Source organism: Festucalex cinctus, chromosome 19 (assembly GCF_051991245.1).
Source record: "Festucalex cinctus isolate MCC-2025b chromosome 19, RoL_Fcin_1.0, whole genome shotgun sequence".
NCBI classification, from domain to species: domain Eukaryota; kingdom Metazoa; phylum Chordata; class Actinopteri; order Syngnathiformes; family Syngnathidae; genus Festucalex; species Festucalex cinctus.
The window spans coordinates 10451484-10468613 of NC_135429.1; the positions used below are offsets into that span (position 1 = coordinate 10451484).

General features: G+C 40.9%; 2 protein-coding genes across 3 annotated transcripts in view; both read right to left on the reverse strand.

Moving 5' to 3' along the window:
• Positions 1 to 1785, reverse strand: part of hey1 (hes-related family bHLH transcription factor with YRPW motif 1) — an 8539-nt gene extending 6754 nt beyond the window's left edge. For both annotated transcript variants that reach the window (XR_013280309.1, XM_077507515.1), the window contains exons 1-4: positions 1457 to 1785; positions 1228 to 1303; positions 1062 to 1145; positions 899 to 980 (exon numbers count right to left, since the gene is read on the reverse strand). Coding sequence is in view for 1 of the 2 variants with exons in the window: in XM_077507515.1 (XP_077363641.1) it covers positions 899 to 980; positions 1062 to 1145; positions 1228 to 1303; positions 1457 to 1632 (418 nt within the window). In the remaining variant the exon portion in view is untranslated. The remainder of the gene's footprint in view (positions 1 to 898; positions 981 to 1061; positions 1146 to 1227; positions 1304 to 1456) is intronic.
• The window catches only part of zbtb10 (zinc finger and BTB domain containing 10), a 43572-nt gene continuing 28128 nt past the window's right edge, over positions 1687 to 17130 (reverse strand). Inside the window, exon 5 of the mRNA XM_077507513.1 lies at positions 1687 to 1886. Coding sequence (XP_077363639.1) covers positions 1797 to 1886 — 90 coding nt within the window. The 3' untranslated portion in view covers positions 1687 to 1796. The remainder of the gene's footprint in view (positions 1887 to 17130) is intronic.

The window sequence follows — 17130 nt, forward strand, 5'->3', positions numbered from 1 at the left end:
GGGTAGGTCCTCTACATATCCTGCATAAACAGGTAAAGGGAACACTTGATTTAAACTCCACATTCAAACAGTTCACATTCACCTCGTTATCGACACCCTTCTGGTGGGCGTCCACCTATCAACAACCCGCTTAGGCGGGAATAGGAGCCACTTAACCTATCGTGTGACATGTAAACGGGATGCTTCAATTAAACCTCACATTCAAGCAAGCGTTGGCACTTTGGTAGGTCGGGTAACTCCTCTAAACGTCCCGCCTCAACGGGTAGGTGGAGTGCTTCAATTAAAATCGACATTTACACTACTTTCACCAGAAATATGCAGTCTTTAGATGGGTGATCAACAAGGCTATCAAACTCATTTAGTCGGGTTGGATAACATTAGTACATATACCGCCTAAACGGGTAGAGAAAGCGCTTTATTCAGATTGTCAGTCTTTGTAAACTCTCTTTAGGCAGATGAATACAACAGGAAGGCTGTGGCCCCTTTACATGTGTTGCCTAGACGGGTTAAGGGAGTCCTTTAACTCATTGACTGCCATTGACGGAAAAAGACGTCAAATAATGCATTTTGGCTGGGCTGGCAGTGAATGTGTTAAACACAATGTGCCAATATATTTTGTGATTATATTGCAGCATCCTTTTTTCCTTTTTTCTTTTTTTAAGGCAAATTTTGCTTAAAAATCCATCAATTTTGGTTACATCTCATCTTAACTCATTGACTGCCATTGTCGGAAAAAGACGTCAAATAATGCATTTTTGCTGGGCTGGCAATGAATGTGTTAATTACATTCAACATTCAAAGCAAACCAGAAATCAAAACTACAACATGACAAGATTTTCACACCCGTTTATGCGTAACCATTTTGTTTTTTTAGACACAATCAAAGGTTAATGTTTACCTTTGCCACCTGCGGCGTGGAGCATCTTCAGGTGGTCCACGGTCATCTGCAAAATCTCCGCTTTCTCCAATTTGGCCGAGCCCTGAAGTGCGCATGCGCAAAAAAAAATCCATCACGTTGCAATCGATTGGATTTAAAGGTGTACACACATAAAAACACAGACCTGCTTCTCGAAGGCGCTCGGCACGAGCCTGCGAAGTTCACTCAGGCTGCTGTTGATTCTGTCACGACGACGTTTCTCGATGATCTAAAAATCATGAGAGCCATTTGAGTTTACTGTCCAACTTTTTTTTTTGTGGTTTATTTCAAAACAACAAAAATGAACTCACTCCTCGTCGCCTTTTCCTCGCCTGCACTTGAATGGAAGTGCTTGGAGACGCCGAGCTGAGAGGAGAGCGAATATTCCTGAAGAAGAATCACAACAAGTCTTTTTTTCAAGTTGATTATATTAACCACAAAACTAAAGATGTTAAGTTAGTTTTCACGTCAAATAAATAAATAACAAAAGACATTTAATTTAGCAATAAAGTTGTTTTTCAAGTTGCATCCACAACGCACCCGCTTTCGTCTCCGCTGTCCTTCTCGACCTCGACGGCTTCGTCCATCTCGCTGTCCGACGAGCTGAACTCGTGACTCCTCTTCATGGCGTCGTCGTCGTCGCAGCCGTAATCCTCCGCCGGCGTGACCGCGTCAGTCGGTTGCGTGCGTCTGCCTCGGCGTTCCCACGGTGTCATTTGAAGGCACGGCGCGCGAGGGCGGGGCCCTGCCCGGGGGCGGCCAATCAGGGAGCGAGCTCACGCTTTGATTGACGGGCCCCCTCCCCGTGTGCGTGCGTGCGGGTCCCGGCGGACGAGACGGTGGTTGGCCGGCTGTCAGCACGCGCTCGGCCGTGGGAAAGTTACCCCCCGGCCGGCGCTGATAACCAATCAGGGGCCGGCGGCCGTCTCCTCCGGCGCTGCGCTGAATGGTCGGCGGGGCGACGGGCGGTCTGCGAGGCAGCGTGTGAACGTGTAATGCAATACACACACACTCACGCATACACACATTAAGCCATCCAGCCAGCGAGTGGAGACGGGCGGGAGGAAGCCTGCACCCCCCCCACCGCCTCCCCCTCCCCTCCCGCTGCCCCCTCCTCCTCCTTCTCCTCCTCAATGCAATGCAATGACGTCTTGTTGTTTGACAGCCACACTGCAGTGTTTGTACACAAGAGGGGTCTCATTTTACCACATTGGGGGGGGGCCCGTTCAGATTACGCAATAATCTTAACATCCACACTGGTCACGAGGTGCAAACTCGAAGTGGTGGCAATTCTATTCAATGGAAACAAACAGGCTGTAATTTGTTAATTATTTAGGACTACTGGAAATTTAAAATACATGATTTTTGTGTCTTGATAAACTATTTTTGTCAACTTTGGAGAATTTTCAAACTATTCAGAGGACCCCTAAAAATGGTCAAATGACGCTAAAAAAACTTTTGAATCAAAATGGATGACTTCCTGTATCATTTCAGGCATGATTTCTTGAGACTTTTTTGTGGGTCTATTAATGGTGGCCATGTCTACCAAATTTCACATTGGTACGCAACACTGGCTTCGGGGACTGAATTTTTAAACAATTGGAATGACTCCAGAAAATGGCCAAAATGACCGAGAAGATGGTCCCCTTCCTGTGCCTATTTCAACTACGCTTCTTGCGTTTTTTTTTTTTTTTTTGGCTCTACTCATGGTAGACATGTCTACCAAATTTCAAATGCAGAGTAAAACTGGCTTTGGGGGCTAAATTTTCAAACTCCAAGGATCACGAAAATGGCTAAAATGACCTTAAAATGGTTGTTTCAAATCAAAATGGAAGATCTGTGTATTTTCAAGTATGCCTTCTTGAGACTTTTTTGTGGATCTACTCCTGGTAGTCACGTCGACCAAATTTCAAATTGCTAAATACAACTGGCTTTGGGGGCTGAATTTTCAAACAATTCAAATGACTCCAGAAAATGGCCAAAATGACCCTAAAAATTTATTTTTATACCAAGATCGTCCCCTTCCTGTGTCTTTTTTAAATCTCCTTCAGACTTTTTGGTGGATCTAGTCATGGTAGTCATGTCTACAAAATTTCACGTTGCTACGTAAAACTGGCTGTGGGGGCTAAATTTTCAAACAACTCCAAGTATCACGAAAATGACTCAAAATGGTTGTTTGAAATCAAAATGGAAGACTTCCTGTGTCTTCTCAAGTATACCTTCTTGAGACTTTTTTTGTGGGTCTACTTATGGTAATCACATCTACCAAATTTCACATTGCAACATAAATCGGGATTTGGGGGCTGAATTTCAAACAATTCAAAGGAGTCCCGAAAATGGCCCAAATGACCCTAAAATGGTTTTCTTCAAACCAAGATGTCTGCCTTACTGTGTCTTTTCCAACATTGCTTCTTGAGACTTTTTTGTGGGTCTACTCATGGTAGTCATGTCTACCAAATTTCACATTGCTATGCAAAACCGGCTTCGGGGGCTGACTTTTTAAAACAATCAATGGGGGGCTGTTCAACATGTGAAAAACAAGATCTTGTCAATAGCTCGTTGCTTGTGCGACATGATGCAACCTGAATCTTTTGTCACAATAAACACAGGTGTGCATCCACATGTGTGTGTGTGTGCGAGAGGGGTGGGGGGAAGAAGTGGTGGAATGGTGGGGTGTGGGGGTTGTGAAGTTGTGTTGTGCTCATTTGTTGTATTTCAAGTTGAACCAGAGTTCCCACGCTGTTATTTTCTGCCCCTCCACTCTTTGTTCTGGCGTCTCATCACATGTTGTGATTAGTCGAACCGCCCTTTCAGGGGCCGCCCTTTGAAGGTGAGGGACAACCTCCCCCCACCCGCATCCCCAACCACCTCCCCACCCTCTGTCTGCAAATCAGGCCACCAACCCGAATTGCACTCCAAACAATGGCGGTTTCGCTGACGCTTGGCCGTCTGGATCTAATCTTGGCTGTCTTTTATTTTGCGCGCTTCAAGGCTACGCGTGACACATGAAGGGCTTTTATTTTGAAAGGCTGTTTGCGTGGTAATTTGGAAAGACACAATGCGTGTCTCAGCGTTCTGTCGTTATGTTGCACATTTAACGGAGACGCATTGCAGCTGTCCATTCTCAACAAAACAAGCTTGCGCAATTGCAACAAACTATTTTGACTGAAAAACATCCTGGCTTTCAATCGTGAGGTGACATAATGCTGCACGGCTCCCGCAAAGTTTTACACTTCTCAGAGTTCAAGATGGTTCATAGATTTGTCATCAAGTTCTTTTCAACATTAATTTGGTTGATTGTGCATAAAAATAACAGATGGGAACAGACCAACAGTATAACCTTCGTGAAAAAATAGGAAATTGACCAAATTTGGACATACGAGGGTTCCAACAGACAGTGACGATTATTTATATTGTTTGTTCTTTTTGAATGAGTTGCTACTCTGTGTGTGAGAAAGTAGCGGTAGTTTGAAAATTTAGAGTGATATCAATGCTAATATTTGTAGCATGGCATTTCACATTACATCTATCAAATGAGGCTACCACAGTCACTTCAAATCCAAATTACGGACTTCCTGTATCTTTTCAGGCATACCTTCTTGATACTTTTTTGTGAGTCTTAATCATGGTAGACATGTCCACCAAATTTCACGTTGCCAAGTCAAACTGACTTTGGGGGCTGAATTTTCAAAAACTTCAAAGGACCACTAAAATGGCCAACATGATCCTAAAATGGTCAACGGCAACCAAAATGGCAGCTTTCTGTGGGTCTATTCATGATAGACATGTTTACCAAATTTCATGTTGCTCTGTGAAACTGGGGGCAGAACTGTCATTTGATAAAAGTAGCAGTTTGAAGGTTATGAATCAATGTAATATCAATGCTAGTTTCCATTAGCTTATCTATAGCTATTCAAATGATATGTTAGTATCATGCTAGCGGACAGTTATATAATTTAGTTGGACATTTTAGTGTTTAAATATACAATATTTAATTCTCTTTTGTTTGACAAGTTAGTTTTTTTTTTGCAGTACTCTTCCATGTCGTCTCGCAGTTTTGTTTGTTTTGCTTTGGACTTCCTATCAAGAAGCGACAAGGTTTTGACTGAGACCGACGCCGATGACAGACGTTCAGGAAGTCACCCTAACCTTAAAACGGCGAATGCTAATTGAACCGTCTGAGCGGCGCCACAGGAAGTCTCACGTCTGACGCTTACTTTGTGTAATCGGTTTCAGTGGCGACAGACAGCCCCTTTCACGCACCTCGCCGCACTTATTGGCAGGTAGCTTCTCTGTCGACAATGAACGCCGATTCTTCTGTTACGACTTTTGTGCGAATTCTCTGGAAACTATTAGTAAGTGGACCAAATGACTGACTCGAAATACACTTCCTTTATCTTCCTTTTTTCTTTTGAGTGGTTAGCAACGGGCTAGTTGTGTAAAATTGTGTTATGTTACTAGCTCTTTATTTATTTACGCAATACCATTTACACAAACAAACGGCTAAGCCAAACAATTTTGACTCAGGTATCTCATGATCATCACACAACAATAACGCAGTGGAGCAACGAGTGGCTAGCTAATGCTAACTCGCTAATGCTAAGGCGGGCAGATGTTCACTGGCCGCAAACAATACATGGAGGCTGCTTATTGTTTGGTAAAATCGTGGAACCTTGCTCACTCCTGACGGCCAGAGGAAGTGGCGGCTAATTCTGCTCGAGGCGCGTGCGTGTTACTATGTTTGTCCTTTGTTGAGTTGGGTGTTGGGGGGGGGGGGGGGGGCTGACACGATGTCATTGTTCGGTTCCCCTGTTAGCGGTGTTAGCGGGTGGCCTAACATTAACACGCACGCACGTGTACATACACACTCATCTTAGTATTGAGGAAGTGAAGGAAGTGTCCAAGTTGACCTGTTGATATCGCTCATTAGTTGAACTCATTTAGTTGATACAAAAACGAGCCTCTGGTAAACTGCTACAATATTTGTTTATATGTAGATTAGGACACATTATGGATGGATGGATGATTATTTTATTGATTATATTCATGAAAATTCTTTGACGGGAAAGTTAATTGTTTTTTCAAAGGATTATTATAAACATCAGACGGTTTTATTTAAAAACAGTAATATAGTAAAAGTAGTGGAAAAATTAATCATGCTTAGTCATTACTCAGTTAATGTAATCTTTTAAACTTAAAACGATACTTGACTCATTGAGCCATTTTCAGCAGTAAAAGGTTAATATTTTGTCTACAATGTGGTAACTTAATTATTTTTAATGTACAATTAGTACCTTTAAAAAGTAAATTTTTTAATTGCTGTCGACTGATGATGACATCACCTGTGCTGAGGAAGTAGGCAACGGCCAATCACCTGTTTTCTGGGTTTCGTCAGTAAACTGAGACATGATTGGTCGTTACCGACTCCCTTTAAAAGTACGGCTAAATGAATACAAAAATGATAATGACATATTAAATATCCGTATGAAGCACTTTTAATAAGTGATTGAAAAATATAACAACATAATTTATGATAAAATGATAAATTTATTAAAAAAAAATCTTGATTATATTTATTAATATATTAACTGAAAAATATTGAATAGAAAAAACTAGTATTTTTTTTACTTTTGCAACTTAAAAAAATAAAAAAATGATAGATTAAAAAAAAATTTAATAATAAAAAGAGCATGATAGTGCAAAAGTATATATATTAACACAATATTTTAACACGACTTCAAAATGAAAACAAGACAACAACAAAAAGTCTCGTGCGCGTTCTTTTCGGCAGCTGTGCAAGTGCGTCAAGTTTCAAACGTCACATCTGTGATCTGACTTGAAGTGACAGGAAACTCGTCGCGTCCTCTGATGTCTCGTCAAATAAGCCGTCCGCCCGTCTGGTGCATTTGATACTGTTGGGGGGGGTTCGGGGGCGCTAATTCCATAACCAGCATCAACTGCGACCAACAGCTTTTAGCGTTTGACACTTGGCCTGGCGGCCATAGTGGATACGATAACGAGGGAAGGGAGCAGGAAAAGAAGAAAAAAAAAAAATCCCACCCTGCGGCAACAGTGGCGGGGTGGGACGAGAGGGGGGGGTGGGGGGGGGGTTGTCGTTTGGTCCTTCTGACCTTGCTAATGGCGGCGGGTCAGGAGTCAGCTGCTGACGGGAACGTCTGCGCAGCGCGTGACCGGCGCCTGGGAACCAAAACATCGCACCGTGAGCCCGGAAAATTCAGACCTGCTGCTTGTTCGCGTGTCCCATCGAAAACATCAGGACGTTCGACTTTAGCTTGTAGATAATACCACAATTTAAATCATATCATTTTTGTTTGTTTGTATGACTTGTCATATATTGAGTCTCCAATTGCCAGCAGGAGCTGCTGGTTTGGTTAGCAACAGCCTAATAGCAGGCTTAGCAGATACGATATGACGACAGGATTCGATTGTATGAATTCCTCCAGTTAAGATATATGATTTATTCCAATTATGTTACCAAACGATCATTTACATGATTGACTCCAATTACGACACAATACAATTCGATTCACTTCAGTTACGATACCGTCTGATTATGCCATTGACTGCAGTTACAATATAATGTGCAATTTTCTGCACCTATTATAATACCATCCACTCAGTTCACAACGCGATATAACGCGATTCACATTAATTAGGACACAATCGGATTCAATAAACATATTTTTCACGCAACAACATTTTTGTATATACACATGTACATGTACATGTAGTACATGTAGCAAAAGCTCATTGTGAGACTAATCTATCAGGAAAAACAACACATTACTCTTTCTACATAATTACATTGTAATAATAGTGTAATTACACCATGATGAACATTTTGTACTTTATCCCACTAAACTCTAGACTGTGGTGGGGCCACATTGTGTGGTATAGCACTAAAGTATTTTATCATGATACCATCCACTCAGTTTACAACGCAATATAACTCAATTCACATTAATTAGGATATAATCTGATTCAATTCATGGCTTTTTCACACTATTTTTTTTTATATATATAAAAATGTTGCAAAAGCTCATTGTGTGACACTGATCTATCGGGAAAAACAACACATTACTCTTTTTACATAATTACATTGTAATAACACTGTAATTACACCAGTATGAACATTTTGTACTTTATTCTACTAAACTGTGGACTGGTGAGGCCACATTGTGTGGTATAGCACATACAGTCCCCTAAAGTATTTTATGTCTCTGCCATAAGCAATAAAATATGGAATATTTGCCGCATTTGCATGCTGTCTGGCAGCATTAAAGATTCTTCTAAGTCGATTTCAAGGAGGAGGGCGCCGACCTCGTGAGGACCCAGCGTGCCTTTTATTTTTTTCTTCTTCTTCTCTTTCCAAACCTTAAAAGCGTCAGTCCACCACTTTATGCCCCTTCTCCCCCGCCTTCTCCCTCGTTCCCGTTCCTCTCCAGAGGCTTTGCACGGACATTTCCCAACAATCCCGACTATTAGCGGAGGCTTGTGATGTCTGATCCCGCCTCACCATTTCACCCCCCTCCCCCCCAAGTCCGTGGGGGCCTGATGTGGAAAAGAAAGGAAAAAAAAAAAAAAAAAAAAGAGACAAAAATGCCGTCTGATTCCGACTGGTGTGCGACGACGAGCGTCGCGTCAACCGCCGTTTGGCTCGTCTTGAAACGACATGTGCTCCCCATATGGACAAACAAAACCACGCACACACTCGCACGTTTACCCACAATAAAGGTGAGGTTGTGTCCCCTCACTTCCAAAGACAAAAAAAAAAACACACAAACTCGCGCACGCACTCAATATAAAGTGAGAGATGTCACGCACAAACACACAACAGCGAGACAACACACGCAGACACAATAAAATGGTTGCGTTTGTCCCTACAAGTACACAAAGACAAGAATACACACGCATGAGAATATTGGGGGAGGCGGGATGCTGCATGTGCGCGTATGCACGTTTGTAGTGGCGGCTGGCGGCCATCGACACAGCTGTCTGCTACACACACACACTTGTAGGAGTACAGTGCGCATCTGTGAGAGATCCCCCCCACGACTGTTTCCCATGGAAGGAAAACAAAGGCCAACACACACACACACACACACACACACAAGCTGACCACGCAACACTGCGCACACACACACACGAAGCTACGTGTTTGTGTCTCGAAATGGTGCCAACTATACATCACCGGTAAAGTGACTGATCTGCATAGATTTACTCTGATCACCATGCAATATGATTCGGTTGAGTCCAAAGTGACTCCCAATACGAATCGATTTACTCTGATCACACTGCAATATGGTTCGATTGAGTACAAAGTGACTCTGATCTACATCAATTTACTCTGATCCCGCTTCAATTTGATTCGATCGAGTCCAAAGTGACTCCCGATGCAAATCATTTATTGAGATCCCGATGCAATTCGACCGATTCCAATTACGACGGGATCCGATTTAATTCACTAAACATCATTCACGGCCATTTCAGGCCTAAAATAATTTTTGATTCACTTTAGTTAAGATGAGAGTGACTCCCAGTTTCTATTATTTGCAGCAAGAAACAATTCACTTGAATTAGGATTGATTTTTTTTTTTTTTTTCTGATTCCGATTTTAAGTACGATTTACTCCAACTGTGAACTTCCAAGTTTGTAATAAGTATAAAAAACAAAAAACAAAACAAAGCGCAATCTGTCCCGGTCTTACTGGAAACGTTTGCTTATTTTTCGCCGGCTATGACGTTATTCGCTGACATGTGTGAGCCTTCCCGGCTTTCATGTTTGCGATGTTTGTGATCCCACACGCGAATGACAGAAAGTCACGTGACGGCCGTACGAGAAACGCTTTGACGCGATTCGGCCGCCGACCGCACATACTTGCTTTGTTGGTGCGGAGATGCGCGAGGCTGGCCGCGCACGCTTGCGGTTATCGATGCGTGCTTGTGACCGGGCGCGTCGCTTGCGCAACACGCACACATGCACAGCCCACTGTGGCGTGGATGTGTGAGAACAAGTGTGGGAGCGAGACGCGGCCCAGACACAAGGAGATAATCAGCCAGCCGCTTCAAATGGAAGGCAACGCCCGCCCACAAGGAAAGACGGCAAACATCTTCACTCTTTGACGATTTCAAACGGCAACAAAAACGTCAATTGGATCAACAATTCTCGTTTCAGGTTTGTGGGCACTTGCATATGCCTCCAACGTTTCGTAAATTGTGGTGTAAAGTGCAACCAGGGCTGTTTTGTTTTTTGTTTTGTTTTTTACTGCACAATTAGGGCTGTGCAATTAATCGAAATTCAATTACAATTTCAATTATTATTACACTCCACAATTATAATTAAATAATAAATAAAAAAACATAAATACACATTTTTGAGTTGTTTAAGTGAAGACATTTGCACCATTTTTTACTTTTTAAAATACATATTTTAATACATTTTGTTTCATATGGAAATTATAGTGTTTCAGTGTTTTAATATTTTTTTTAATTTGTTTTTTGTTTAAACATTTTCTTGTTTTGTACCAATAAATAAATAAATATAATTATTACAAATACATATTCTAAATTCTGTTTGGTCCAAAAGGAACTTACATAATTATAGTGATTCTATTATTTAATTGGTGTTAATATTTTTAAATGGTTAAACATTTTTGTTTTATACCAAATAAATAATCGTTCGAATAATCATGATTTCAATTATTGCCCAAATAATCGTGACTTATTTTTCCCATAATCAAGCAGCTCTACACATTATTAACGAATGAAATATTATTTTGCCAAGCCTGACGTGTGTGCAAAGTTTCATGAATTTTCGATTGTTTAAACCCTCACAATTAGTGTTCTTTTTTTGAGTGAACAGTGCATTGCCATGGTAACGGGAAATTATTCTCTTCTGCAGTAATTGTTTTTACAGCTTCTTTTTTTTTTTTTATCCAAAATGAAAATTATTTGGATGTAAAAATTTGATATTGACATCTTTATGTGTATAGACATGGGAAGTTATCACTGTGTAAAACAATAATTCAGGTATACATGGTTTGACAATGAAGTCATTCTGTGTACATTTTAGTGGGAGAATAATATTGGGAGGCGTCTTCTTTTGGGCAATATTGTTAGAGAAAAAAAAAAAAAAAAAAAAAAAAAAGAGATTTATGTGCAACACAAAATGCAAAAAAAAGGCAGCTCAATGTTCTTTTGTAAAATGTCAATAAAATATTGCTAATGTTAGCATTAGCATGAAAAATTTAATTGATTTGGGAAGCTTGGGGCACTCAAGTAAAAAATTGGCAGTTCAATGTTATGTAAAATGTCAATTAAAAAAATTCCTAATGTTAGCATTAGGAGGGAAAAATTTTGATTGCTTTGGAAAACTCGGGGCACACTTAGGTCAAGGTCTCCACTTATTAGCGACATTAGCATTAGCAGAGAAACAAAACGGCTTTTTGTTGTCCAACAGGCCAAGGCTTGGGACACCCGACACTTCCTGTCACACCACTCGTTATTGTGAGATAAAACCCCACCCACCCCCACCAACTTTTTTCGAACCTCACCAAAGGTCCCTCTGAGACCGAGTGGCACAGATGTGCCTTCTTGGCACCTGGACGGGTTGCGGTCAGGGTGACTCGGGGCTTGTTCTCGGGGTCTGGAGAGAGGTTGGGTCGGGGGTGGGGTGTGCGCGGCGGCGGCGGCGGGACCCCCCCCCCCCCCCCCCCCCCCCCCCCGAAGCCCGGATGAGAGCTTCCTTTGTGGGACACAAAGCATTGTCTGTGCTGGCAAAGGCCGCCGACGACAACCATGGGAACTTCTCGACGCCGTAGCTCAGCTAGCGTGCTAACCGCTAACGGAGCCCCCGCCTGAAGCTGTTTTTCACACACACTCCAAAGTTCATCTTCAATATTATCCAAGCTACAAAATACTATTGGTAAATTTAGCTATGTTTGTTTGGAACTTATGTTTTTCATTTGTATTACAATATTGACAAAATTTTGAATCTTTTCGTTGCAATTTCATGCTACGCACGGTTTGGTTTGTAACGCTAACGAGAGTTTGATTTTGTTTCACACAGCATGGAGGTAGGTCGACAAATTTCAACAAATGTAAACATGCTAACTTTTCTTGCTTGTATTTTAAAATGATTAACAGATGTCAGAATTTTCTACATCAGAATCAAATTTTGCTCAATTTATGGTCCCATTCAAATCCATTTTTTGTGTAGATAGGATGACAAATTCCAACATATGTAAGCCACCCAATTATTAACTCATTTGCTCCCAAAAAACACATAAATAAGTTTTTTATTTTGAATGTTTTAAGTGTTCCAAAGACGGATTGACATGTTTTTTTTTTTTTTGTTTTGCTTTGTTTTTTATGCTAGAGCATGCAGAAGGTTTTGATGTAGCCTCTCAACTGCAAAGAATGGTTGCAGAAATGGTAGTTATTACACAAACGGCCAGAAGGTGGCAGCAGAGCATATGAGATCATGTTGAAAAAATGCTCAATTACTCACAATTCTAAATAGATTTGTGAAAATTGATTAAACTTAGCTATATTATAATGCTAATTGCTGCAAAACGGAAACAGATAAAAATATACTTTTCCCGATGAAAGAATAGACTTTAATCTTTCTTTTGATAGGTTCCATGTTTTTATAGCAATAGGACACAATATTCTGTGGGCCTTACAAAATCAGTCAAAATCTTAGTTTTCTTAGTTTTTTTAAAACTATTTACATTTTTATTTATTTCGTGAATACAAATGTTTTTGAATTTTAGTGTCATTTTGTTAGTTTTCGTTAACTATAATAACCTTGGTTGTCAATAATTAAAAAAAAAAAAAAAAAAAAAAACATGGATAAGGCCCGCCTTTTTATACAGTGTCGAGATACGTTGATGAGAATAGTAAAGCACGGCGTCTATTTTGGAGGCTTTGGGAACGGTCGGGTGGGTTAGCCCCTTTGGGTCTTTTTGTTTTTGACGTCCAGCGTGACATTGTGCGTCCATTTGTGTATTTTTTTGTACGTCTGTTCCCGCACAACCGGCGCGGTGGAAATTCCCCGCCACTGCCACTGCCTGCCGCCGCCGCCGCCCAGAAGGACGCGCCGGCCGTGCTGCAGTCTCTCAGCTATTTCTGTGCGAGGCTTATTTGGGACGTTGAGAAAAGTGGCGGCCCCGAGAGGGACGTGGGTGCCCTGGGAGAGGTCTACCATGGGGGAAATTAGACGGGCGGCGGGGGCCGGATTTTGCTTTGATTTCGTTTTGGTGTCATTTCCTACCAAATTCAAAGTAGCAAGTTAAGTATCACTTTCAAAAGAAGAACTTCTTTGGTATTTATTAGACATGCTAAGAGTTTAATTTATTACGTGTTTAGAAGGGTTCATAATGACTTCATAGATATATAAATCACCAAAAACGTAATATTTTTTAATAAAAAAAAAATAAAAAATGTCAACCTCTACTTCATTGAAATTTACTCTCAAGCAGGCTGCAGGACCCCTTAAAGCAGGGGTGTCCAAACTACGGCCCGGGGGCCATTTGCAGCCCACCATCCATTTTTCAGTGGCCCGCGACATGATAAAAATTTGACTCAATTCAAATAAAATAAACAAAACAAAAATGTTTGGAGATGGTCAAATTAAGAAGGGAGGGTATCGAAAAACAGGTGCCATTAAAGGCTATTTTAGTTTACTAAAACTATTTTAGTTTACTAAAACTAATGAAAAAACTAAAACTAAAATTCAAATAACAATATTGTTACCGAAATAAAATAAAAGCGAAAATGCTTTTAAAAAACGAAAACTAACTGAAACTACATTTTATGTTTACAAAACTAACTAAAACTAACTATAATTATAGCAAAAATTTCTTTTGTTTTAGTCTTTGGTAATTAATTTTTAATGCATGAGCCTTTGGGGGCGATTTTAAATGTGATTTTTAGTAGATTTATTTTGATATAAAACGGAATAATGACGTTTGAAAGTATGTCACACAAAGGTGACGCCATCTAGCAGCAGCCAATAGAAAAGCACCTTCAGATGACGTTGCTCCCATGGTGTTTTTTAAATAATGCGCACAAATAATACACATTTTTGTTAAAAAAAAAAAAAAAAAAACTAATACTAATTCTGAAACTAACAAACCTAACTAAAAGCCTTTTTTTTTTCCAGAACTAAACTAATAAAAACAGAACCACCCTGAAAACTAATAAAAACTAACTAAAATGAAAAATTCCAAAACTATAATAACCCAACTGCCATATTACAAATAAATTGGTTTATGTTCTGTAGCATTTTTCTAAATATGCAAAAGCACAAATAAATTATCTGTACAATTTTTAGAACTAAACACAATTTCTCTTCATAACATTATGTGGCCCTTGCGTCGTCCTGATTTTCTGTGGCCCTCAAATGAAAAAGTTTGGACACCCCTGCCTTAAGGAAACAAACAAGGTTGGTATGAACTTTTTTTGTTTTGTTTAGTTTTTTTTATCTGCAAGAAAAGCAGGAAGCGTTTGAATTTTCAATGCCACACTTCAAAGGCAAACACGTGTGCGCGCACACAGAAAATCATCCCGTTTCAACAAACAGGAGGCCTCGCAAGGACATTCAAGCTGACTGAGGTGAATGCGCACGCACGCACGCACGCGTATGTTTGGTTATTGTGCGACAATAGCGCACGGGCACGCACGCACACCAGAATCCCCACTGGTGGCGTGCGAGTGTAATTGTGTACAAGTGTGTGTGTGTGCACACAACAAGTGTGCCTGTAACCTTTGACCTGTGACAGCATGGGAAAGTAGGTGTTGTGTTCAGCTGTCAGGAGCACACACAAACAATCAGAATAATTTGGCAGCAATTGACACAAACATTACAGTTAGGATGATGTCATAATGTCGTCAAGTATACTGGCATATGTGATGGCTTGCGCACCCCCACCTCTAAAGAATTTTACATTTCACCATCTCTACCTCTATATTTAGACTACATTATTTTAATCTGCGCACCCCTCAAGAATCATATTTACTGGTCTGTGCGCCTCATTATTATTTGGTTGGCGCACCACTATTTTATCATATTGAGTCGTCTGCCACCTCCATGTTTTAGACCACGTATTTTAATCCTGTTTGCCTTGAATGGACAATATTTACTTGATGTGTGCACCTCCCTATTTAATGGTCTGTGCACCACCAAATTCACATTTTTTTTTTTTTTTTTTTAATTGGATGCACCCTTATATTGTACTTATGACATATTAAAGTGCTGGTAATCTCTAATGTATTTTATTTACTGGTCTGCACACTTCCATATTATTTGGTTGGCGCACCACTAATTTGAAATATTTACTTGTCTGCCAGTTCCACGTTGCCACCACATTTTTTTTTAAATCTATACCCCTCTAATGTACCATATTTACTGGTTTTGTGCACCTCTCTATATAAATGCTACTTAACGCAATTCACTCCCAGCCATTTTCACAGAAGCAGTCCCGTTCGCTCCCGGCTGGTTTACTGGATTTTGATTGATTTTGCAAGGCCCACAGAATATTGTGTTCTATTGCTATAAAATAACCTATCAAAAGAAAGATTAAAGTCTCTTCTTTCATCAGGAAAAAAAAGTATGTTTCTATCTGTTTCCGTTTTGCAGCAATTAGCATTAGAAGAGAGCGAAGTTTCATCAGCTTTCACAAATCTATTTAAAATTGTAAGTAATTGAGCTTTTTTTTCTACATGGCCCTGGTTGATCTCCTTTGCTCTGCTGCCACCTGCTGGCCGTTTGTGTAATAACTACCATTTCTGCAACCGTTCTTTGCAGTTGAGAGGCTGCATCAAAGCCTTCTGTATGCTCTACCATAAAAAAATAAATAAAAAAAAACGTATAAATACGTCTTTGGGACACTTAGAACATTAAAAAAAACGTATTTATACGTTAATGGGAGTAAATGAGTTTAATGATCTGCGCACCACTACACACACCCCTAATTTCACATAGTGGTCTGCTGACCTCCTAATTAACATTATACTTAATGTTGTGCATATATGCAGTATTAATGGCATGTTTAATGGCATCTACAACTGTTAAAATGTTTCTGGGTGTGCGCACCTCCATATTATTTGGCTAGCGCATCCCTAATTTAACATACTTAGTCCTCTGCCACCTCCATATTTAGACAACGTTTTTTAAAATCTGTTCACTTCTAAAGCTCCTGTTTTGCGCACCTTCATACCCCTATCTAATGGTCTGCACACCCCCAAATTAACATAATGTTGTGCATATATGCTGCATTTATGGCATGTTTAATAGCCTCGCCACCATTTATGGGTCTGCGCACCCTGTCTTGAGGCACATGTACAGACAGTAAGGTCCACAGGGACACACACGCACACACCCGTGGTGGTGCGGGGGACTTTTGAAGACATATTTCTCACAGTCCCCCAGCCAGCGCAGGAATGTGAAGCATCTCATTGGCCTCCCGGGCCGCGCTCCCACGTCACGCGCCGGGCGGCGGCCCCGCGTTCCCACCGGGCGGCGGTCACGCGGCGCCCGCCTCGCGCTGAAACGGCACCGGAGCGGACAGCGCGTTTGTCTTTGAAGCAGAACAAACGGACGTCGACCGGAAATCAGAGCGTCCAATCTATTTGATGTTTAGCATAATCGCCGCTAATGGATAGCAAGACGCTAATTAGCCGGCGGGCCTCAAGCTGTGTGATAAAAGCAGGGAGGGGTGGGCCTGATAAGATAACTGCACCGAGGACAGGGATTTCCTAACAGTGGTGCTCGCACCCCCTGGGGGTACGCAACAAGTTATCTGATATTAAAAAGTAACGTTGGATGTTATAATAGAGCATCGTCGAGACTTTTCTTTAGGATGTGTGCGTGAAGTGGATGGTGTGCATCAACTGTATGGTGCGGCTTGCAGGTGGTGCGCAAGATTTTTAAAAATTAACAAAGATCTGGTATAACAGTGTTGTTTGGACTTTCTATAAGGGTGCATACAGGGTATGAATGGGGTTGTGGCATGCAAGCGGGTGCGTGGGAAAAAAAGTGTGGTAAAAAATGTATACTTTTTTCAGGATGTGTGTGAGATAGGTGGGGGTGCATCAACTGTGTGGTGCGCAACATTTTTAAAAACCTATCAGGTTTGGTAGTTCAGAACTTTGCTTGGATTTTTTTTTAGGGTGCATGCAGGGGATGACTGG